Consider the following 23,694-nt stretch of genomic DNA (forward strand, 5'->3'; position numbering starts at 1 on the left):
TGTCCACTGATGTCCAGCGAGCATCAGGGTCTTCTTAATCTGAGCAGGATTTCTGAATCTTTCTTTTCTGATCTCGTTGACATTTTGTGTGTGAAAACCAGTTGTTGTACAGTACAGGCATGATGGTGGGAAAGAGGGGTTTCATCAGAACTGCTGCCAATGACAGATTCAGAGGTTTATGTAATATTCCAGAATTTCTGGGCAGAAAGCCAAGGTCTTCAAAGCAATTTAACTCTCCTGGCTGTGAGGACGACAGCAGATGCCACTCAGACAACAATGCAGCCGGGACTTTGAAAGGTCATCCATCCTGTGCATCTCCATCTGAGGATTCTCATTTCCCCTTGTCAATGCCTGAACTCCCTCTCTCAACCCCTCCCTCCCTCCCTGTGTGTGTGAGAGAGAGAGAGAGAAAGAGAGAGGGAGGGAGGAATGTCATTAAGAACACATGGAGTTCTTTTTAGATTGCTAACTAATCCATTATGGTGCTGTTTAGATTTTTTTTTGTTTCCGTGTATCTTCAAAGAATCTGTTCCCATTGAGTGCTTGTTCCCTCATAACCAAAAGCAGCATCTAAACAATGTGAAAGTATCTAACACAAACCCATTGTGGATGGGATGCCTTGTTTGAATCACATGTTCCCTGGGAGGATGGAGTGAAGGAGAGCAGGAAAACAGCAGGGTTAGGGGGAAAAACAAGCATGCATGTTTAATGCACAGAGAGGAGCAGAAATGCCCATCTCTCTGCAAGGTCTTCTCCAAACGAAGGATGAAACAGGCTTGTGAATTCTGTGCCCAGAGAAGTGGAGACGAGCCACATGCTGGTGCTGCATCAGGACCAAAGTGCCAGCAAGCTCGTCCCCTGATGCAGAAAAAAACTTGAAAACCAGGAGAGGCTTCCCCACGCGACCCAGGCAAACGGTCTTTGCAGCAATGTTCCAGCCTCCAGCCGGGCCTGTTCCACACACAGTTCACGTTCCTTGTTGGTGGCTCTCTTCTTGGCTATCTCTCCTTTTCCAGATCTACCGAAATAAAGTAAACTCATATTAAAAAGAATGTGCACTCCTAGTCCTGTGGCTTTCAGTGGGCAGCAGAAGAAATGCCAAGCACTCACCTGGATGTAAGCCTCAGACAGCGTGATCATCTGGGGAAGGATATCGGTCACCTGCAAGTCCTGCAGCTCATACCACTTCCCTGTGCCCTGCAAGAGTCCCGTCCAAGTCAGAGGTCATCACCCACAGCCTGGCCTCAAGAACAAGAGGGAGACCCTGGAGTGCCCAGGGCTGAAGGCTGGCAGGGAAGCCAAAAACTCACGTGATGCAACACATGAATCCGGTAGGCTCCTTCCGTAGGTTTGCCATCATGCACAATGTTTGCGATGAGATCGTAGACGGTGTTCTTGTGCACTGCCTGCACTTCCTCGGAGAGGTATTCCCGGAGATCTACGTTCCTACAGCAGGAAAGTCACCATCAAGGCTCTGTGGGCCGGATCCCTCACCACCTGCGAAGGCTCACAGAGGGATTCTCTTCTCTTACGGCTCTCCAGAGAAGTGGAATTGGCTTCAGGGGCCAAACGCTTCTGCCATGCTGACGCTAAGCCAACATGAATCTCTCTGCCACTGAGCCTTCCATCGTGGCTCACAAAAGCTCTTTGCTGTTTGTGATTTCTCACAGCTACAACAAAATGCAAGACTAAAACCCAGAAATAAATTCCATTTCCCCTCTGAAATGCTTAGAGGCAGCACTGCTCACTGGCCTCCTTTTCAAAGGGCCCACAAAGTCCCTAGGAAGCACTGAGACCTTGCTGGCGCTTGTCACGCCTCTCGGCCATCGGATCACTCTGGAAGGCCTGATGGTTCCTCCCCTGGCTCAGAGTCTCACAGCCTCAGGCCTTTCAAATCCCAACACCGGCCTTTGGCATCTGCCAAGGCAGAGCTGTTTCTTCTGCAGAAGGGTCATACATACGTGATGGGAAAGTTGACAATGGTGGGATTCTTTTCCACAAAGAAGTTGTTCTTGGTGAACCTCTTGATACAGAAAATGAGGTAAGGAGGCAGCTTGGTGAGCTGGAAGCGCTTCAGGAAGTTCTCTTTGTATGTCTTGTATTCCTGAGGGGGGAAAAAAAATTCTTTCCCAGGGAAGCCAAGACACCTTTGGTTAAAGCACAACTTTAGACACCCTTTCTCTGGAACTATTTTCCTTAGTTTACGTATGCCCAGCAAGCATCAGGGGCTAGCTGCCAACAGTAAGCTCCAGCTTATGACTCTTCTAAAAACACAGCCGTTTATTGTCCGGTATCACAGGGACACATAAACGCAGCCATGTACTGTAAAGAGGGGACAGGGGAGCGGCACAGACTGGGGTACCTCTAGGGCCACGCTCACCAGTGTCAAAAAGGGAGGTCTAGACAGGAGCCACGTGCAGCAGTGCACAGGAGAGGGAGCAGCCAGTACGGCCCAGGAGCCAGTCCATCTATCTCTCTCTCTCTCTCTCTCAGAGGAGGAGAGACACCTCGATCCAGCAAAGAGACTGAAGCCTTCTGGATAAAGAACCGCTGGCCTCCCTGCTTGCATGGAGAAGGCCTGCTCTCTCTGGACGAGGCGCTTCCCTTCCCACACGACAAGGACGCTGGCGACACTGGCTCCAGGGAAGGGCCTGCGCTTGTGGAACTGAGCCCACTGGGGCTGCCGGCCCTGCAGGCGCTCCGTCCAAGCTGGGGCCTTGGGAGCCTGTAACGCTCCCAGCAGAGGGCAAAGCGGAGGAGTTACCTTTTCCATAAGCCCATTGAACTTGGCCAATATGTTGAAGAGTGGAACTTGAGGGATGATGAGCTGCTCCTTCTCATCCTTGTAGAGGGGAGCGGTGGGGAGGTCCAGGCTCAGGTACATGAAAGTGGACTCCACCATTTTCTCTTGATACTCTTCATTCCGGAGCAGCTGTTCCTTTTCTTCAGCAGGCTGAAGCAGAGCAACACCGTGAGCTGAGCAGGCACGCAGAGGAGGAGGAGATCAGGAGGTTGTGGGCTGGGGTGGCTGGACCAGCCCGAGGGCCTCTTAGTGCTCAAGTGCCCAAGCACTGGACTCAGCTTCCGAAATGCCTGTGGAGAGCTGAGGGTCTCACTTAACTACCCTAGCGAAGGCAAGCCTTCATCCTCCCCGCCTTTGCTCAACTCACCAGATCAGGGTGAGGCAACTTCTTGGTGAATATCCGCATGGAGCCTTGGAAGACGTCGGTTACAATGGCTGCAAGCAAGAGGGGAGAGAACAAAAGAAAACACAATTTATTCAGGCCTATATTCCATGATTTTAATCAGCAGATTTCCAAAGTTTTCTACACTGATTACAGAATATTTTTTAAAAGTGTGTTGCTTCTGGCCTGCCTGTCCTCCTGCCAGAAAACCTCCTGGCACCGTCTGCAGCAACTGCCTGTCTGTAGCCGTCGGAAAAGAAGAGGCAATGTCGGGCGGGTCACAAGTGGATAAGAGAGAATAATTGACCAGAGCCCTGAATTGATTCAAAACCTGATGCTTGACGTAGGGTTCCGTAACTTACAAGAGGTATCGACACCTTTCACTTACTCTTTTTCTTCTTCTTTGTCCCCCCAAGAGCAGAGTGCAAGGCATTCAGGAACCAAGAAAGAAAGTCAACTCCATCACCTGCAGAGAGAGAAGGTAGAGGCAATGAAAGGAAGGGCTCATCTGAACCCCTCACGCTGGGCTCCATGATCTCCTCCTCCTGAAGTGGATCATTCCAGCTTTAAAATTTCCCAAGAGGGGATCATGCATGGAGAAGTGTTGTCCCCCCTTAATGACGGCCTCAGTAGCCCTTTGCTGCCCTTCGTATATCTAGAGATTCAAATGGGGAACATTCCAGATTTGGATGCCTAGCAGTAATGTGCTCACTATGACCAGACGGCCAGATCCAAGATTCCACCGAACAGCCATCGTGGATTTCCCTGGAGTCATCTCTGGCACCAGGATTCCTCCAGCCTCTTACCTTGCTTGGTGATCTGGAAGGTCTTCTTACTGCACAGGACCACGGCCTGCAGCATCTCATGGGGGGAGACGTGAGCTTTGAAGTTCCGTGGATTCCACAGCTTCCTCATGAGCTCTCCAAACCTCTGAACCAGCAGGAACATGATATCCCCCGGAGGACGCCTGATGTGCTTGTAATTCTCTTCCTCCAGGAAGTAATTCCGCAGGGGCGGGACATTTGACAATGCCTACACGACATCCGCAAATACGAAACAAGGAAGCCTGAAAACCTGGCTCTGCTGCTGCTTGGCCTGCGCATTCAACGTACCTGTGTGTGTGTGTGTGTGTGTCCCCACGCTGGAGATGACTGCTGGCTCCAGGGTGGACTCCCCCTCCCCTTCTACTCCCCCTCCACTCATCTTTTGTTATCATGTTGATGTGTGTGTGCATGTGTGCATTGTGTTCCTTTTTCGCTATTTATTTTATAGTTCTATTATTTTACTTCTGTTCTCTTTAAACTTCTTTCACTTCCTTTTTATTCTTGCAAGCCGTCTGGAGTAGCCCCACGGATAGATGGGTGGCAAATAAATTGAACAAATAAATAAATACAGTCAGTGGCAAAATACACACTTACTTACTTACTTACTTAAATGTTCAGCTTCTCCCTCTCCAAATATCTACTGGTTGCTCTCAGGTTAGAAACCAAAATTAAAGCAATGCAATTCTTGAACATGAGAGCAGATTTTGTGTAGGATATCACTATTTGTTTTTCATTGCAAGAATAAATATCTGTGGATGTTTAGCAACCGCAACTGGGACCAGCAATTTGGTTGTTAGCCTTGATAAGGCCACACTTGCAATATTGCATCCAGTTTTGGTCACCATGATATAAAAAAAGATATTGAGACTCTTGAAAGAGTGCAGAGAAGAGCAACCAAGATGGTTATGGGGCTGGAGACTATGAAAAAGAGTTGCAGGAATTGGGCATGTCTAGTCTAGTGAGAAGAAGGACCAGATGAATATTTGAGGGGCTGCCACAGAGTGGAGGTCAACCTATTCTCCAAAGCACCTGAAGGCAAGACAAGAAGCAACGGAACAAGCAACCTGGAAACAAGGAGAACCTGTCTGGCAGTTACAAAAATTAGCCAGTGGAACTGCTTGCCTCCAGAAGTTGTGGGTGCTCCATCACTGGATGTTTTTAAGAGGAGACTGGACAGCCGTTTAGGCAGAATGGTATAAAGTCTCCTGCTTGAGTAGGGGGTTGGACTACAAGACCTCCAAGGTCCCTCCCAACTTTGTTAAGCAAAGTGGTTGCTAAGTAAAACCACAACTGTGTTTATGACCTTCCTTCAGCTTCCCTTTGTTTTCCAGGCCTGTCAAGGTCATAAATATAAGGACTGGTCGTAAAGTTGCTTTTTCATCACTGCCTTAACTGTGAATGGTCATTAAATGAGGCAGTTGCTACACAAGGCCTACCTGTTATTGTATTGCATTGTATTTGTGCTGTGCTGTATTGTATTGGTGAAGGGGAGGGGATTTCCTACCCTTTTCCACTTCACAGATGGCACGGTACCTGGAGAACTGCATTGGCGTAGTCGTTGGCTTTGATATTATTCAATCCCACGATGCCTGGCAGGTATGTGGTGCCATCATAGGCACGTGAGAGTTTAGCCTGCTTATCCAAACTGGTGATGTGCTGCTTGGCGAAGGTCGGCTTCAGAACATACTGGAAAACGGGAGAGAATAAGCAAGAGAGGAGATATTCCGCTGGGAATTTTAGCCAGGCCATCCCAAGAGACCAGTCAGCTCCTATCAGTTTGGCCTGGCAAGAAGCTTTCCACTTCAAGCTTTTAGAGGGTCAATCAAGATATAAATAAATTAAGCTTAATAATTCATATAAATGCAGCATTATTACAGGTTAGGATGGCAACTGGGACTGCGGCCAGGCAGTCCACATTGTCCTCCTAACCAAAGAGGGAAGCAGGGAGAGTTCGGGTGAGGACAGGCAGGCAGGGAAGGCCCCGCACAGCTCACGTGCAAGTTTGTAGGTGCTGCAGCGTGGCCTGAACTTGGCACATAGCCAGGGAAAGGGGAGAGCAGGGTGGGTGAAGGTGTGCACGAGAGCCCACGGAGGCTGGAAAAAGGGGTGGGTGGGTGAGTGGGGCAATGGCAGGAGGGCCCAGGGGGCATCCACGGGTGCAAGAAAGCGAAGGGAGGAACCTGCAGAGGGTGTGGACAAAGGCCAAGGGGAGAGAGTTTGTTCGGTGCCATTTATAACTTCAAAGAGTCGCTGAACAAATGATTGTAACTGGAGGACTATTGCTTTCTCTGTGAATGAAACTGGACAGGAAAAAGACATTTCCAGGTTCAATTGAACACAGAAAGAAAGAAAGCTGAAAGGATGGGTATAACTGACTTGTTTACATCTTACAACGTAGAAATACAGACTACAATCCTGGACATAAGCACTAAATTTGGAGGGTGCTTAAAAACCTCCCCTCTGCTGCGCTTCCGTAGCAACAGATGGGGGGAGAAAGTCTGAGAAGGAACATTTTAACTATTGTGAGTTGGGTTGAGCTGGGTGTCCCACCTCTCCCCTCCCCCCAAAAGCCACCTACAGTGATGTCCTCAAGAGAAGAGTCAATGATCTCATAGTTGTCCGGCAGGCAATAAAACTTCAAGGTGTGAAGGTTGAGGAACACATGATGGCTGAACTGGACACTGTGAATGTAAGCATGGGACTTCAAGCCACGGCCTGTGGAGAAGATGGAGGCAGAGCAGCCCCGTGAGCAAGAACTGTGTGCTACCTGCATTACAAGCAGGAAGGGAGGGAGGGAGTCACGTGTTGGAGGGGGTATTAATTGCTGCTGATAGGCCCACAACATTATGACCTGTCAACCCTTATGGAAAAGGATGGGAGAGGCTGCATTTCAAGAGCCGATCTCTCATTCATACATATTATGTCAGAGATCAGCTGTAATACCTGCTCAAGATTAAGCTCACCAAGATGAGGCAAGACCCCTCCTCCCAGGTATTACGCACAAAAATTTTCTACTAGGTTGATCAAGAACCACATGCACATTCCTATGTCAACTATCAAAAAAGAGGCAGAAGGGACTAAATCAGGCTTACCCTGGAAATATTTCCCACACACCAAACAAGCATAGACATTGATATGTGAGAGTGAGATTGAACACAGCTTCTCAAAGTCAAAATCCAGGACGCTCCTGCAGAGGTACAAAATGAATTCTCAACAACACACAACTATCAATATCACCCCAGTAATGCATTATAGGGAAACTCTAGGACCTGATAGTAGATGCAGAGGAACAAAATAAAACCCCTACCAACACCTCATTGTGGCGGGTCCACTACTTTTAAATTAGGGATGACCCTTCCTCTCTCATTATTTCATACAGTAAAACAATGTTTTTCTGCTAAAGACTTAGGAGGAAAGATTTAAAGCTGTGAGACAAAAACTAGAGATTTTTCTCCCAAGGACCTTTTTCCTTAAAACAAAACCTGGAAATATTATTAGGTTCCATATATAATCCTGGTATACTATAAAGTTGTGCCAGTCTCTAGGACTCTTGCCTACTTCAGATTCTTTGATTCTGCATAAGAAAGGGACCTTTGTTTACTAGTAGCATTTAAGAGAAGAAGTTGTTTCCATTTACACAAGCATTTGATTTTCTGAAATCTGGGAAGGTGGAAATAAAACGCTCAGCCTCTGATGTCAGCCCAGCAGCAGACTCCCTGGAGGAAGGCAGAACGTCTCAGAACGGGCCTTCCTTGCAGGAGGCTGCCACAGCCTTATTAGGATCCTCTCTCTAGCAAAGAGAGCCTCTCCCCAGTTCTGGAGCGACAGGCCAGGGAGGAGGAAGGGAAATGGGGGAGGGGGGGAACCACAGGCAACTAACTGAAAATACTGGGTGGCGGGGGGGGGGGGAGAACCAGATGTTTCCCTCATTTCTTGAGTAGGTTCTGCCACAGAAAAGGAAACATCCCAGGGATGGGCCAAGGCATTCCACTGGGGGAGGGGGAGAACCCAGGAGTGTTTTTTCTGGATCATGCATCATCAGGTGCTTCACAGGAATTGTTTTCTGGGGGACCCTCTTGCCAAAGGAGGCTTCAGATGGGACACCAACGACCAACTGACCATCCTGCAGTCTCCTAATGTTTGTTCAGTCTCTGCATTGACTCACTTTTTCTACAATTATTCACTCACTGATTTCCCCCCCCCCCCGCCACACACACATACAATTTCATTTTGACACTGACTTGTTTATGGTATCCAGGTATGGACAATGCCTGCTCCGGCGATCTTCTGGATCAAATCGACCATACTTTACTGAAAAAAGAAATAAATCAGAAACCTTTAGTATGAAAATTGAAATAAATATGTTAGATAGCAAGTTGCTGGAATCTAATGTCCTTAGTGGAATGAATTGTTTACTTTCATTTGTTAAATGTTTATGTTGCCATTTCCCCAACAGGACAACTCACATTGATACACTGATTTTTTAAAAACTAGCTTTTTCCTTGCAGATTAAAGTTCAAGTAAGTTTTAAGAAATCCCATAAAACAAATAAGAGACCCTGTAGATACACCGACAATGGATACAGTACGGTTCCAGCTACTAGAATGCTGGAAATAAACAGAAGGGACATACAGTAGGTTCAAATCTTGAAAAGACTATAGTGATTTTTTTTTACTAGATAGATCATATTCAGGACAGGACATTCACGATCCCCTAAAATTCCAGGCAATTGTTATAATTTGTACAATGACATCAATACACAGCACTTTATTGATTTGTTCTATTTGCATAACGTCATTACATAACATAGCACATTACCACAGAAATTGCTCAAATGACTCTCCTTCCTTGGATCCATTAAATGGACAATTCACTGACCTGGGTTCCTGGGATGACTATGAGCCAGTCACATATAAAACATAGGATTAATTTGGTTTTTCCTTAGCACATTTTTGGATTTCTGCATTGTGGTTTATAAGCCAGAATCTACAATTTAGTCTGATGTGTGAAATTCAGATCTATTTCTCATCCTACCTTACTGCCTACAAATGCCTACATACCCATGACAATTATTTCATAAAAAGCCCCATTCCACGCTCTCAAAATTCCAAATATTCTTTCCCACCCAACCAAAAGCTGTCTCTACCAAGAGCCCCTCTCACTGGGCAGGGAAGAAGGTTGTTGGGTTGTACCCGACCTGCATATAGAAGCAGAGGTAACAGTAAGTTGCCCTGAAGATTGAAAGGCAAACATAAATGTTTTAATTATTGTTTTAAGCTTCCTTTTCAGTTAAAGGTTGGGGGGGGGGAAGAAGGAAGACTAGTACAGGTCAGTTGAGGGACAAGGCATCTCAGCAAACCACTTCTGCCTGTATTTGATATTAAATGGTGTGTCTGCGGCAAGTGAGACACACTTGCTGAAGGCCAAACTCCTACTTGTGACAGACGCATGGTTGGATGAATCCTTGGCCAGAAATGGTTAATTTGAAACCAGCTGTTAAAAAGGTGTCTATTTAACACTCCCTTTCACTGGAATGTACTCCCTTGTCCTCCTTCACATACCCTGCACCGGGTAGAGTATCTCCCTCATAAGGACACGTTGTAGCCCAGACTGGTCCAAGCACCCTGGCTCAAGCGGAATGATCCCCAACCCTGAATCCAAAGAGGACCGGCAGGGGATGGTGGGGCTTGGGTGAGGCTCTGCCTGCAAAAGACATTTCTCCCGAAGAAGCTCAATGTAGTTTGGGGATGTTCTCTAACCCTGTTTGAATCTTTAGGTCAGCACGGTGGGCTAGCACTGCCGGTTCCCAGGGGCCTAGGATCTCTCCGTGGCACCCCTTCCTGGAGAAGTCGGCCCCAACCCTCCACACGGACCCCCTGAAGGGAAACCGCAAAGGGGAGCGGGCCAAGAACAGGCAAGCGGGCTTTTTGCCCAGCGTTTCTCCGTGGAAACTACGAGGCCGCTCCGTCTCCGGGGAATCGCAGCCGCCGCCAAGAGGGGAGACCTCGCGGGCTTCAGGGCTGCTTCACTGGGGGGAACTTTCTCCCGGCCGGGACCGCCGCCAGAGGGCGAGGAGGTCTCCCGCCAGCGCAGCGGCCCTCCCGGGCAGGAGAATCGCACCTCTGGGCTCCGCGTCGCCGCCCTCCGCCGCCTCCGCCTCCTCCTCGGGCTCCCGCTTGACGGCGACCTCCTCGGCCGGCTCCCGCTTCACCCGCCCCCAGCCGGCCGCTCCGCGAGGCGCGCCCGCCGGGCAGCCCGGCCACGGCCCCGGGCTGCGAGGCTCCCGCTTGACGCGCGCCGCCATCTCCGTGCGGAGAGCCGCGCGGCGCGCCCTGATGCCGTCACGAGGGCCGCGCGCCCCCGCCGGCGGGACGCGGGGTTGCAGCCCCGGCCGGGCCCGGCCCTGCAGGCGCGGAGGGGCCGATGGACGCGGGGCGCGGCTCCCCGGGCGGCCGCCTGGACCTGAGCCACGGCTTCGTGCGGCACATCCGGCGCAACCAGATCGCCAGGTGGGGCTCGGGGGGGGCGGGGGGGGCTGGGCGGCCCCCGGAAGCCCCCGGGCTGCTCCCACCGGCCCTTCCTTCCGCGCAGGGACGCCTACGACCGCCAGGTGAGGCAGGCCAAGGAGCAGCTGCGGCGGAGGCTCACCCCCGCGCCCGCCCGGCCTCGCAGGCCCGACCAGCAGGTCTACCGCGCCGGCCGCAGCAGTGAGAGCCCCCCGCCCCTCGGAGGGAGGGAGGGGGAGGGAGGGGGGAGGGGCGCCGCGAGCCCCCCTGGCGCGCTCTCTCTCTCTCTCCGCCTTGCAGGTGCGGCCGGGGGCCCCCCGGGCGGCGGCGGCGGCGGCGGCGGCGGCGGCGAGTCGGCGGCGTCCAGCGAGAGCAGCTCCAGCAGCCGCGAGCGGCGCCCCCGCGGCCCGGCCCTCTTCTGCCTGGAGTACGAGGCCGACGGCGGGCAGGTCACCTCGGTGGTGGTCCACCAGGTAGGCGCTGCGGCTTCGGCGCTGCCCGGCTCCCCTGGAATGGCCGGGCCCGGAGCGCTCCGGGCCTGCCCCGGCCTCCCCCCCTGCTCCTCCGGGGATGCTGCGGGGCTGCCCGCTTGTCTCTACCCTTCGGCGCGCTGACCGGGCCCGTCGGAGAATGTTTCCCTCGGGAGGGCTGGCCCCGCTATCTAATTTAGAACGAGCAGGCCTGTTTCGAGTCCAGTTGGCTTTTGATCGTTTTATTGCATTGTTATTGCTTCTAATTGCGCTAAAAAGCAAATAGCTCGAATGACGGAAAGGCTGCTCTCTTGTCAAAACTCAGAGAAGTCAGTAGTAGAACACGAATTAAAGTTTTATTTTCATAGCCGCTTTGTGTTTTCAAGGCTGCGTTGTCTGGAACACCCCTATCCTCAGTGGCATTATGGGCGTACTATTCAAGCACGTTTTACAAAAATGGGCAATATTAAACAATTAAACGGTTAAATATAAAGGTTGTTCTTCTTGGCCAGTTTAGCGGTCAATGTGCAACTTACACAGAGCAATGACATGATGGATAAAGAAGAATATTTGTACTCGGGGTTGAACCGTGGCTTTCGAGAGTCACAGATTAAGGCTGGATTATGGTGGTACAGTTGTGGGGCAGCCCTTGAACACAGCAGTGTGATAACGTGGAACTCCTGGGGTTCTGCGTGCCCAGGTAATTTCACAGGTCGTGATCAGTCTTCCAAATCAAATTCAGGATTTCATTCATGATGGTGAAAAAATGTTGCACATTCAAGAGAGTGATATAGGGTTGTACTTCCAGTTCTTAGACTGGCTGCTTCTGTGGGCCTCTCCTGCATGCATTTGACATAGCAAGCCCTTTACTACATTTTAAGAGAAGCATTAAAACACTACTTTCCCTTTTAAAGGCCACTGCCACGTGTCTTGATTTTTAAAGGGAGTAATATTTTTACTGTGTTGTTTCAGCCATCAAGAGAATCGAACGTCCATTTTCTAAATTAATATTTTGGAACCAGCTTCCTTTGCATGTACCTCACGCGTCTGGTTTGACACCATTGCTGAACATATGTCTGTCTCTTGGGAGTAGAGTCATTTTAAAAATGGCAGTTTTCAGACTCTTAGCTAAGAACTAGTTGTTTTAAGAAACATTTGGACAAAACTGATTTATTTAGCTCCATGGCTGCTGTGTATATATTTCCTGACAGTAAATGGTGTTTTTTTTTACTGTTCATCAAGCATTTATTATTCTACTGCTATATTTGGTTTTTTGCTTTTTAAATTATTCTTACTTTTAAAAACAGCAAGCTGGCAGTAAAGCAACTGAATTGTATCCCCCTTTTTGTAACTAATACAACCTGAAGTTTATACCAGTGAGGTTTATACCATCCATTTTCACTGTTTACTTCTAAAAAGACTGAAAAGTATGTATTGAGCTCCTAGAGCAGGGGTGTCAAACTGGCAACCCACGGGCCGCATGTGTCACATGCAAGCCACGCCCACCCTGGCTCTGCAAAGGCAAAAAATGTTGCGATACGTCACGTGACACAACTGAGTTTGACACCAGTGTCTAGAAGCTTTATGAAACTGTCCTTTATCATCCCAAAAGAGTTGCTTAGGAGCATTTTCTGCGCACGCTTTGTCATCTGAGCAGGGTGAGAGAGATGTTGGGCACTTACAGCTTATCACCTTTTCCTTCTTGGTACAGGATAATGACCCTGAAGAAGTGGTGGAGAAGGTCAGTGCCCAGAATGAGCTGGAGCCAGCTCTGCACGAAGCCCTTCGGCAACGAGTGCGAGAGGAATTGGAGAAGCGGCGAGTGAAGCGCTGAGAGCCATTGCAGGGATTGGGAAATACTATACGGGAAACGGTGCTGGACCCTGCTTGGGGGATCCCCTTACGCTGCTCAAGGGTACCATCAGGAGCGGTGGCAGAAGGAAGCAAATCCCTGCAGCTCTGCCCAGAAAGTAAGCCAGCCAGATTACTGCAGCCCAGACTTGCCTGCTGGCCCTGTATCTTAGCGGTCTGCCTCTCCCTCCCCCTCTGGTGAATATCCAAGCCGAGCTTGCTGTATGCTTGGAGACCAGACCCAGGTGGAGGTAGCAGGATGTTACCAGCTGCCTCATCCAACTGTTCAGGGCGTTGGATTATGCTGAGGGTAGAGACAGTTGCTGGTGAATTGGTTCTTGAAGGGAGCTGCTCCCTAGATTTTGCAGCTTTTTGGTAGATCAGCCAGAAAGTGCAGAAAATAGACCGCTGGGCTGACCGAGGGGTTGTGGTGGGGAGTGTGGGAAGAAGCAGGGCTCAGTCTAGCTCACTTGGAAGCCATTGCCTTGCCCTCTTCCTGGCAGCAATGGTTTTCAGAAATGTAGCACAGGGTTGTAGATAAAGTCCTGGAACCTCCATAATAGTTCTTTGGTGCAGGAATTTGTTCTGAATGCTTGCATGGTTTTGTGAAAACCTACCTGACCCTTTTGTTGACTAAACATCGTTGGTAAATAAGAAGGCACTGTTGTCCCTGTTCTTCCCGTTCACATGTATAAGAGGCTCTTGGACAATTAACAACGCAGGGAGTAGAACGAAGATCCAAAATTGAACTCTGCTTCTATGAAAAGGACTTGCATTTTACATTTTTTTAACCAGCTTTTTCCCAGATTGTTTCTGGGAAACAATCCTATTCAGGAGGAGCACACAACGCATCAAGCTACAAAAAGGTAACCTCCCAGACTACTAGAGCTTAAAAGGCAAGTGCCATTCTCCAAGGAACAGTTACAAGGCTGGGCTCCCCTGGGGCAAATGGAACGCTGTGCCCCCTGGAGAGCATCCCTGTCTCCATGCACACCTGCCATTTGGGAACACGGGCACTGAAAAGTAGCTGTAGTGGTGCACATACAAGTGGATGTCAAGGATCGGGTCCTGTAGCCCCCTCAGGCGGGTCTCAACAGCTCTACCCAGAACCTGCTGCGTTGCCCCGTCCCGTTCAGTAATCAGTACTACCAGCTGCTTCCCTGAAAGCAGAAACACTTGGGTTAGATTCCTTTCCAGAATAGTCACTGATTCATTAGGAATTCATCTTCATCCATCAAGGTTAAAAAAGAAGTCTAAGGGGCTTCTGTGATCTACTCCAGAAAGGTAGAATTTGGCCAAAGCCGTTCAACTCAAATCAGTTCAGGAAATCGGACAAAATGCTCTCTGGGTCAGGACTGTTCCTCAGCTTCAGCCAGGCCCAGGGCTTGTTCCGGGGGAACCTGGAGCAAAGTGGAGTTATGAGGGTTTTTTAAAAAAAAGCTCATCCAAGGTCATTGGTTTATTTCATTTTTATTTATTTACATAAAGGCATAAGCTCTCACCTTTTAATAAACGATTTTGGAAAAAGTGCTACCAGATTCCCGTTTGATTTTTTGTTTGTTTGGGCTTTTATTTCTGGGCATCTGAAGCAAAAGAATGTAAGGCCCATATTAAGAATCGATTTGGGTGGTGTCAATGTCTTACTCTTCCTTGCTCATTTCTGGAATTTTGGAAAAGTCCAATAACTTGCTTTTTCTTTTTTTTTCTATCCATTCAAATCACTTGATAGAATTTTGCACAATTTTTCCCAAACCTTTTAGTGGGTTTTGTTTTTCTTTTCTTTTTTTTTGTAAAAGGTTTTATTGATTTTCTAATTTTACATTTACCGTAAGTATTTGAAAAGCAACGTGGCAGCTGGGTTAACGAATAATTCAGTGACATACAGATATCTTTAATACAAATCTCAAAATACCACATTAAATATTTCCTTTCTTTTTGTCTTAGTATTTATTGTCTCATGTTTAAACTAATACAATTCTTATTATATCAGTTAAAAAAATAACATTCTTACATTTATCAATAATGTTTAGCTTATGCATATCCTAGTTATTTTAACATTCAGTCTTTATGGACAATCAATGTCCTAATTAGTTTTCCCAATTTTTAGTTTCCATTAATATTTGAATTTAACATTTGTTTATAATTTCCAAATTTTGAGTAACCAAAATTCCCTTTATCAAATTCATCACAAAGTCTAATATTCAGAATACACATCTATTCAAACGTGTTCTATTTCTCACCATCTTACATCATCTAATTAATAATACAGCATTCTTATTTTCTATTAATTTCCAAATATCTCAACCTTAGTAATCAGAATTTCTCATTTCAACATCAAATACTTACTCTCTTTTTCTCTTAATGTCTACTATCATATTTAGGCTAGTACAATTCTTATTATATCAGCTAAGTAGAGACATGTTTATTACATTTATCCATAGATTTTTAGCTTATATATATATCTTAATTACTTCTACATTCAGTCTTTGTAGACAAATCAATATTCAATTTTAACTTAATATTTATACCTCCAGGTTTTAAATAATCAAAATTTTCTTCATCTCAGTTCATAACAAAATTTAGTATTCAAAGTATACATCTTATCTGAATATATTCTCTTTTAATCTTCACTAATAAGTCAAAACCCCAATTTTCTTCAGCCTTATTCTAGCTTTCTTTCTTTGCCATCTCGCCTTCCATTTCCATGCTTTTAAATCATCAAATGAATCCCTGTTATACATGTTATTTGAAATAAAAGATGGCATCCAATCGGCATTTTTTGACAGTGTTAACCATCTCTTTTTCCGTCTCGATGTAGTTGTCCTGAAATATTTATCTTCCCTTCAGTCTGTTTTTCTTCTTGGTCCTCAGGCTTCTGGTTTGTGTAGAAAATCCTTTCCATTTTCAATATTATCAGTCTCTTTTCTGGGTTTTCCTATTTGTTGGTCAATTAAATCTTCTGTAATTGTATTTAATTGTTCCACTTCTATTATATTCTGTGTAGTTGGTTCTTTAGTTGTAGTCAAAGTTTGCATTTGTATATTTTGGCTGACATCTTGTTCTCTTATTTCATCAGTAGCTGTAATAATAGTTTTAAGAATTGCTTTCATCATAAAAAGGATCTGTTCCTGATCTTCAGCCATATTTTCTTAATAGTGTGTTAAATTAAAAGCTTTACAATAAAAAAATAAGAGTAATTTTGTCACTGGTGTGTAACACAGCTGAGCTTCTCACAGCTGATACCTGCCAAGGTTACAGAAATCTTATCTATAGTCTGGGCTGCAAGCCAAGTCTATTAGGCAATAACAGGCTGCAACATCAGGTTTAGCCACAAGGTGTCACCCATACCATTTAGGATTTTTCTTATTAAGTTCATTAAATCCTTTTCCTGATTTTACTTCTTTTTGTAGATATTTATTTATGTCACTGTTCACCGCCCTGAGTCCTTAGGGAGAAGGGTGGTATACAAATCAAATAAATAAATAAATAAATAAATAAAAACCCAAATCTTCAATAAAAATAAGGAATCTTTTAGTCCTCAAGGTTTAGAAAGGTAAAAGTCCAGTTAGAATCAGGTTATTCTTCTAATGTTTTAAATTCCCCTGGATAATCAGTCGCTGCTGTTTTAGAGGGTGGGATAGTGTTTCCCTCTCTCCACAGAGGGGAAAATACTCTTTGGGCAGCTTTATACAGGTAGAAAAAAGAATTAGGATTGAAGAGAGGTTCAGATCTCACCCAGTCTCATCTGCGCTGCTTTGTAGGTAAGTGTGACTTTGGCTGCAGCCTAGTGATGAGCTATATTGCTATGGCCGGTCTTTTGTCCGCCAGTTTGCAGGGCTGTGACGGATGGAGTGGAAGAGCTAGCGCTTTCCCGCAATCCAGCGGGGATACCCTCCTTGCTGGTTGCCCCTACAGGGTGACTTTCAACCCTTTCCACACAAAATCAGACGTGGAAGACAAGTTTGCCTTCCAAGCATCCACAACGGCTGCGTCGGCAAACTGGAAGTCCTCGGTTTTGGTTTTCATTATCATCTTTTACTAGATTGCACCCACAACCACCTAGAATGCACAATTTTGCTCTTCTTTAAAAACCCTTTTGTTCACAATTAGACCTCCCCATTCATTTCCATGCATGTTTTCCTCACTTTCACTCCACAAGATCTTACAGATCTAGTACATCTTTTATGTCTCATATCCACTGCCTTCCCTTGTCACTTCATGCTCTTTGCCACAACATTTTACATACAAAGATGCAGTGCTTTTTTTGGAAAAGAAAAAAGGTGCCGGAACTCACATGTCATACAACCCACGTTGCCTACCCTACAAGGTTCCATCCAAAAAAAGGTGCCGGAACTCCGTTCTGAGCGTTCTATGAGAAAAAAAGCCCTGCAAAGATGCAACCTGCCATATGCCATGAGAGCTAAAAGATTGGCCCACAAGCATTAACTCCCTTGCCTGTTGTTGCTTTGATCAGCCAAGGCTTTTACATCAGGGTTTTTAGTAAAATAAAAGTTACTTATGTATCATTTCCCACTAATGTTAAGGAAACAACTTGATTGTAATGGCTACTTGAGGGCCAGTCTTTTTCCAAGAATTTCTATCTGTCCAATGTGATCCAACAGATTGGCCAGGTTGCAGATCCCACCGGCCAACGGGTGGAAACCAGAGGAAAAGAGCTTTTTCTGCTGTGGCCCCTGCCTTATGTAATATCTCCCCCTGATCCTGTTGGCCTTTCCCAAGGCTTTCGAAACCTGGCTCTGTAGCCGGGCAGTTATTTCTCTGCACTATTAATTGGTTAATCATCAGGGCTGGGATTTATAATTTTTTTATTCCCATTTATATCCCGCCCTTCTCTGAAGACTCAGGGTGGCTTACAATCTAAAGCACAAATCAATGTGCTTAGCAGTACCCTTCATTCTATGTATATGCCTGCTTATTAGGGCTTTCACACACACACCCCAAGCGGCATTATTACAAAGTCAGCTTATTGCCCCCAACAATCTGGGTCCTCATTTTACCTACCTGGGAAGGATGGAAGGCTGAGTCAACCTTGAGCCTGGTGGAATGCGAACCTGCACTAATTGCAGGCAGCTGGTGATACTTATTATTTTGTGGATTTTTAAAGTCTTTTAAATGGTTTTGCTTTATAATTTTAGAATTGTAAAACGCCCACAGTAACTTGATTGAGTTGGGTGGCTATAGAAATTGATTCAATAAACCACGTTTTAGCACATTCTGACAAGCACAGCCAGCATGGGAACACCCACCCCCGAGCGAGCAGCAACGCGCCCGGCTCGGCTGTAGGAGCTGCGGGCGGGGGGGGGAGGAGCAGCTTGGGACCAGCCCTCCCCTTCCTCTCTCCCCGATCTACCTTCTTCGGGGGCGGGGGAGGAGCGAGCCTCGCACTCGAAGCCGAGATTTTCTCGAGGGGGTCCCCGGGAGGGGCTGACGGCCCTGCAGACCGAGGGCTCAGCCGGGATTTCTCGCCGGGGGCTGCAAAGCGCAGGCGCAACGCACCCCCGGCGATCCTCCCCCGCCGAGCTCGGGGCCTCTGCGCTCCTTCAGCCGGGGCCGCTCCGCGATGCCCGAGCGCGGCGCCTCCCGGGAGCTCCCGCCCGGCGAAGCAGGGCGGCCCGAGCGCCGCCGGCTCTGGCTCCGCGCCACCCGGCCCGGAGGCTGCCGGTGGGGCGCGGGCTTCGCTCCGAGGCGGCGGCGGGGCGAGCGGCGCCGGCTCTTCCCAGCTTTCCCCGCGCGCGCCCTCCCCGCCGGCTGAAGGCTGGGCCCCGCCCGGTCAGCTGGGCGGCAGCCGCCTGGCCTCCGAGGCTCCGGCACCAGGGGCGGCGGCGGCGGCGGCGAGCGGTAAGGGAAGCGCCCGCTGCTCTCCGCGCAGGTCCGGCCGGCAACCCTGCCTCCGCCCTCCGAGAGCCTCCCCGGCGAACGGCCGCTGCCCAGGCGGGCTCCCTGCGCGAGGGGGCCGGGCGGCGCTGGCGGGGAGCAGGCGCTGCGGGGGCCGGGCGGCTCGGGAGACCCCGCGGGAGGGAGGGCAGGCCGGCTCCTCCCTCCCCTTGTCGGGGCCGGCCGGGCTGGAGCGTGGGACGGGGCCGGCTCGCTTCCGGCTCTCCGCTCCGCGCGGCGGGAAGGGGCTGCCGAGCCGCCGCTGCGCGTGGGAGGGCGGCGGGACGGAAAGGTCGGCTCCAGCCGCCGCTGAGAGACGGAGGGCTTGGGGGAGCTTCCTCGGCCGAGGGCTGGGAGCGCGCGGGCGGTCTGGAGAAGCCTGGGCGAGTGGCGGCCGCCGGAGAAGCTGCTACTGAGTCGGCAAGCGGAGTCCGCCTCCCCCCCCCCGCGTCTCCGGGAGTTTGCCCAGACTCCTCGTGGTCGCCTGGATGGCCCCGTCTAAGCCTCTCCGCCGCCGCCGTCCGCCTCTTCCGAGGAGTCCTCTCTTCTAGTGGCCAAAGCCTTTGGGCTGCACTTCAGGATCTTTAGTTTGCTTAGCGCTGAGTTCAAGCCAACTTTTGTCCTCTCCTCCTTCACCCTCATCGCTTTCTGCCATTAGAGTGGCTCTTGCCATTTCTCCCAGCAAATATAATTCCTGCTTGAGATTCATCCAGTCTGGCATTTTGCGCGATGTAAGTTAAACGAGTGGGACAACAATACGCAGCCTTCTCCTGCTACAATTTGGAACCAATCAGTTGTTCCACCTCCGGTTCTAACTGTTGCTTCTTCATTCACATACAGGTTTCTCCGGAGATCCTTAAGGTGGTCTGAGACTCTAAGAACTTGCCACAGTTTGTTGTGATCTACCCAATCAATGTAATGTAAGATCCATGAATCAAGGAAAGCTGGACGTGGTCAAACGAGATGACAAGACTGAACATCGACATCTTAGGTATCAGCGAACTAAAATGGACAGGAATGGGTTAATTTAATTCACATGACCATCAGGTATACTATTGCGGGCAAGAATCCCTCAGAAGAAGTGGAGTAGCCTTCATAGTCAATAAAAGAGTAGGAAAAGCAATACTGAGATACAATCCTCAAAATGACAGAATGATCTCAGTTCGAATCCAAGGCAAACCATTCAATATCACAGTAGTCCAAGTCTATGCCCCAACCACCAGTGCTGAAGAGGATGAAATTGACCGGTTCTATGAAGCCCTATAGCACATTATAGATCTAACACCAAAAAATGATGTCCTTATCATCATGGGGGATTGGAATGCTAAAGTAGGAAGCCAAAAGATAACTGGAATAACAGGCAAGTTTGGCATTGGAGTACAAAATCGGAAGACGGTTCCATAAATCAGGCGCGCCCACAGAGAATGCCCTCCCCCTGGGGGCCACCAGTCGGCATTCTTTGACCGGTGGCACCCTGAGGAGGCCCTCTCTGTGGGAGCGTATTGGGCGGAGGGATCTGAGGGATCTAGATCTGATAGAGTGCCTGAAGAACTATGGACAGAGGTTCGCAACATTGTACAAGAGGTAGCAACTAAAACCATCCCAAAGAAAAAGAAATGCAAGAAAGCAAAATGGCTGTCTAAGGAAGCTTTGCAAATAGCTGAGGAAAGGGAAGCGAAAGGCAAGGGAGAAAAAGAAAGATATGCCCAATTGAATGCAGAATTCCAAAGAATAGCTAGAAGAGATAAGAATGCCTTCTTAAATGAACAGTGCAAAGAAATAGAAGAAAACAATAGAATAGGGAGGACCAAAGATCTTTTCAAGAAAATTGGAGAGATGAAGGGAACGTTTCATGCAAAAATGGGCATGTTAAAGGACCAAAATGGCAGGGACCTAACAGAGGCAGAAGAGATTAAGAAGAGGTGGCAAAATTACACAGAAGAACTATACAAGAATGAGCTTAATGTCCCTGATAATCACAATGAGGTGGTCACTGACCTCGAGCCAGACATCCTAGAATGTGAAGTGAAGTGGGCCTTAGAAAAGCTGAGCAACAACAAAGCTAGTGGAGGTGACAGTATTCCAGCTGAGCTATTCAAAATCTCAAAAGACAATGCTGTAAAAGTGCTACACTCAATTTGCCAGCAAATTTGGAAAACTCAACAGTGGCCACAGGATTGGAAAAGATCAGTTTACATTCCAATTCCAAAGAAAGGCAGTGCCAAAGAATGTTCAAACTATCGCACCATTGCACTCATTTCACATGCTAGTAAAGTTATGCTTAAAATCCTACAAGCTAGACTCCAGCAGTATGTGGATCGAGAACTACCAGAAGTACAGGCAGGATTTCGAAGAGGCAGAGGAACTAGAGATCAAATTGCCAACATACGCTGGATCATGGAGAAAGCTATGTTAGAAGTAGAAAAACATCTACTTCTGCTTCATTGACTATGCTAAAGGCTTTGATTGTGTGAATCATAACAAACTGTGGCAAGTTCTTAAAGAGATGGGTGTACCAGACCATCTTATTTGTCTCTTGAGAAACCTATATGTGGGCCAAGAAGCGACAGTGAGAACTGGACATGGAACCACTGATTGGTTCAAAATTGGGAAAGGAGTCCGGCAAGGCTGTATACTGTCGCCCTTCCTATTTAACTTATATGCAGAGCACATCATGAGAAAGGCAGGGCTTGAATCAAAAGTTGGAATTAAGATTGCTGGAAGAAATATCAACAACCTAAGATATGCAGATGATACCACTCTAATGGCAGAAAGTGAAGAGGTACTAAAGAGCCTCTTGTTGCGGGTGAAGAAGGAGAGTGCAAAAGTTGGGTTGGAACTTAACATTAAAAAAACCAAGATCATGGCATCCGGTCCTCTCAATTCCTGGCAAATAGATGGGGAAGAAATGGAGGTAGTGACAGATTTTATTTTCCTGGGCTCCAAGATCACTGCAGATGGGGACTGTAGCCAAGAAATTAAAAGACGCTTGCTCCTTGGGAGGAAAGCCATGGCAAATCTAGACAGCACACTAAAAAGCAGAGACATCACCCTGTCCACAAAAGTGCGTATAGTCAAGGCTATGGTCTTCCCAGTTGCAATGTATGGCAGTGAAAGCTGGACCATAAAAAAGGCTGAGCGCCAAAGAATTGAGGCCTTTGAGCAGTGGTGCTGGAGAAGACTCCTGCGAGTCCCTTGGACTGCAAGGTGATCAAACCGGTCAGTCCTAGAGGAGATCAACCCTGACTGTTCTTTAGAAGGCCAGATCCTGAAGCTAAAACTCAAATACTTTGGCCACCTAATGAGAAGGAAGGATTCACTGGAGAAGAGCCTAATGCTGGGAAAGATTGAGGGCAATAGAAGAATGGGATGACAGAGAACGAGGTGGCTGGATGGAGTCACTGAAGCAGTAGGCATGAGCTTAAATGGACTCCAGAAGATGGTAGAGGACAGGGAAGGCCTGGAGGAACGTCGTCCATAGGGTCGCGATGGGTCGGACACAACTTCGCAGCTAACAACAACACCCAATCAAAAAGTCAATGAAGCAGAAGTAGATATTTTTCTGGAATTCCCTTGCTTTCTCTATAATCCAGCAAATGTTGGCAATTTGATCTCTAGTTCTTCAAAACATCTTGTACTTCTGGTAGTTCTCGCTTCACATATTGCTGAAGTCTAGCTTGTAGGATTTGGTACATGACCTTGCTAGCCTGTGAAATGAGCACAATTACATGGCAGTTTGAATATTCTTTGGCATTGCCCTCCTTTGGGATTGAAACACAAACTTTTTACAATCCTGTGGCCATTGTTGAGTTCTCCAAAAAGTATTTTTTTTTTATTTTAATCCCATTTATATCCCGCCCTTCTCCGAAGACTCAGGGCGGCTTACAATCTAAGAAGCACAAATCAATGTGCTTAGCAATAGCCTTCATTCTATGTATATGCCTGCTTATTAGGGCTTTCGGGGGGGGGCCCCAAGCAGCATTAATACAAAGCTTATTGCCCCCAACAATCTGGGTCCTGACATATTGAGTGCAACACTTTAACAGCACCCTCTTTCAGGATTTTAAATAGGTCAGCTAGGTAATGCTTCCTAAGACTTGACTTTATACTCCAGGAAGTCTGGCTTGAGGTCCACAATCGCAACATTGTGATTATTGGGGATAATAAGATCTTACTTGTCTAGTTCTTCTGTGTATTCTTACCACCTCTTATTAATCTCTCCTGCTTTTGTTAAGTCTCTTATCATTTTTATCGCCTGTCACGGACAACTTTGAACCTTCCTCTTGGTATCTGCAGTTTTCTTAAAGAACACGAGTCTTTTCCATTCTACTGTTTTCCTCTATTTTTTGCATTGTTCGTTTAAGAAGGCCTCCTCTTCTCTCCTTGCTGTCCTCTAGAACTGTGCATTCAGTTGGGTAATGTGCCTTTGTCCCTTCTTTTCCGTTTCCTCGGCTATTTGTAAATTTTCATCAGACAACTACTTTGCTTTCTTGCATTCCCCCCCCCCCTTTGGGACGGTTTTAGTTGCTGCCTCTTATAACAATGTTACGAACCTGCATCCATAGTTCTTCAGGCACTCTGTCTACCAGATCTAATCCCTTAAATCAATTCATCACCTCCACTGTGTATTTGTAAAGGATACGATTTAGGTCATACCTAAATGGCCCCAGAAGGTTTTCCCTACTTTCTTCAATTTAAGCCTGAATTTTGCAATAAGAGCCTCACAATCTGAGCCACAGTCAGCTCCTGGTCTTGTTTCTACTTACTGTATAGAGCTTCTCCATCTTTGGCTGCAAAATATATAATCTGATTTTGGAATTCACCATTTGGTGATACCCATATGTAGAGTCACCTCATAAGTTGTTGGAAAAGAGTGTTTGCTGTGAGCAGCGTGTTCTCTCCACAAAACTCTGTTAGCCTTTGCCATGCTTCATTTTGCCCCAAACCTGCCTGTTATTCCGGT

The 23,694-nt window shown here is 47.6% G+C and overlaps 2 protein-coding genes across 4 annotated transcripts; one reads left to right on the top strand and one right to left on the bottom strand.

Moving 5' to 3' along the window:
• Positions 1-679: 679 nt before the first annotated feature.
• Positions 680-10,313, bottom strand: USP39 (ubiquitin specific peptidase 39; the record flags this gene model as incomplete). The annotated part of the gene is made up of 13 exons (XM_083368650.1): positions 680-1,018; positions 1,111-1,197; positions 1,311-1,446; positions 1,962-2,104; positions 2,765-2,953; positions 3,171-3,238; positions 3,574-3,651; positions 3,992-4,217; positions 5,543-5,695; positions 6,588-6,724; positions 7,102-7,196; positions 8,251-8,320; positions 10,130-10,313. 13 exons carry the CDS (start codon positions 10,311-10,313, stop codon positions 968-970), a joined length of 1,617 nt encoding a protein of 538 aa, XP_083224776.1. The 3' UTR covers positions 680-967.
• Positions 10,314-10,322: 9 nt separating this feature from the next.
• On the top strand, positions 10,323-14,366 carry LOC310643949 (UPF0561 protein C2orf68 homolog). Of its 3 annotated transcripts, none has more exons than XR_014493195.1 (5): positions 10,323-10,518; positions 10,601-10,716; positions 10,816-10,988; positions 11,498-11,685; positions 12,697-12,820. XR_014493195.1 is itself a non-coding variant. In XM_083368651.1 (4 exons), the coding sequence occupies exons 1-4, from the start codon at positions 10,433-10,435 to the stop codon at positions 12,817-12,819; spliced, it is 498 nt and encodes a 165-aa protein (XP_083224777.1). In that variant the 5' UTR covers positions 10,365-10,432; the 3' UTR covers positions 12,820-14,366. The 3 variants fall into 3 exon arrangements, 1 of the variants encoding a protein (XP_083224777.1); XR_014493196.1 differs by lacking the exon at positions 11,498-11,685 and adding an exon at positions 13,632-14,366 and having other exon boundaries at positions 10,365-10,518; positions 12,697-12,955; XM_083368651.1 differs by lacking the exon at positions 11,498-11,685 and having other exon boundaries at positions 10,365-10,518; positions 12,697-14,366.
• Positions 14,367-23,694: the final 9,328 nt, after the last annotated feature.

The sequence above is a fragment of the Vipera ursinii genome (genome assembly GCF_947247035.1).
Source record: "Vipera ursinii genome assembly, chromosome: 8".
Taxonomy (NCBI): domain Eukaryota; kingdom Metazoa; phylum Chordata; class Lepidosauria; order Squamata; family Viperidae; genus Vipera; species Vipera ursinii.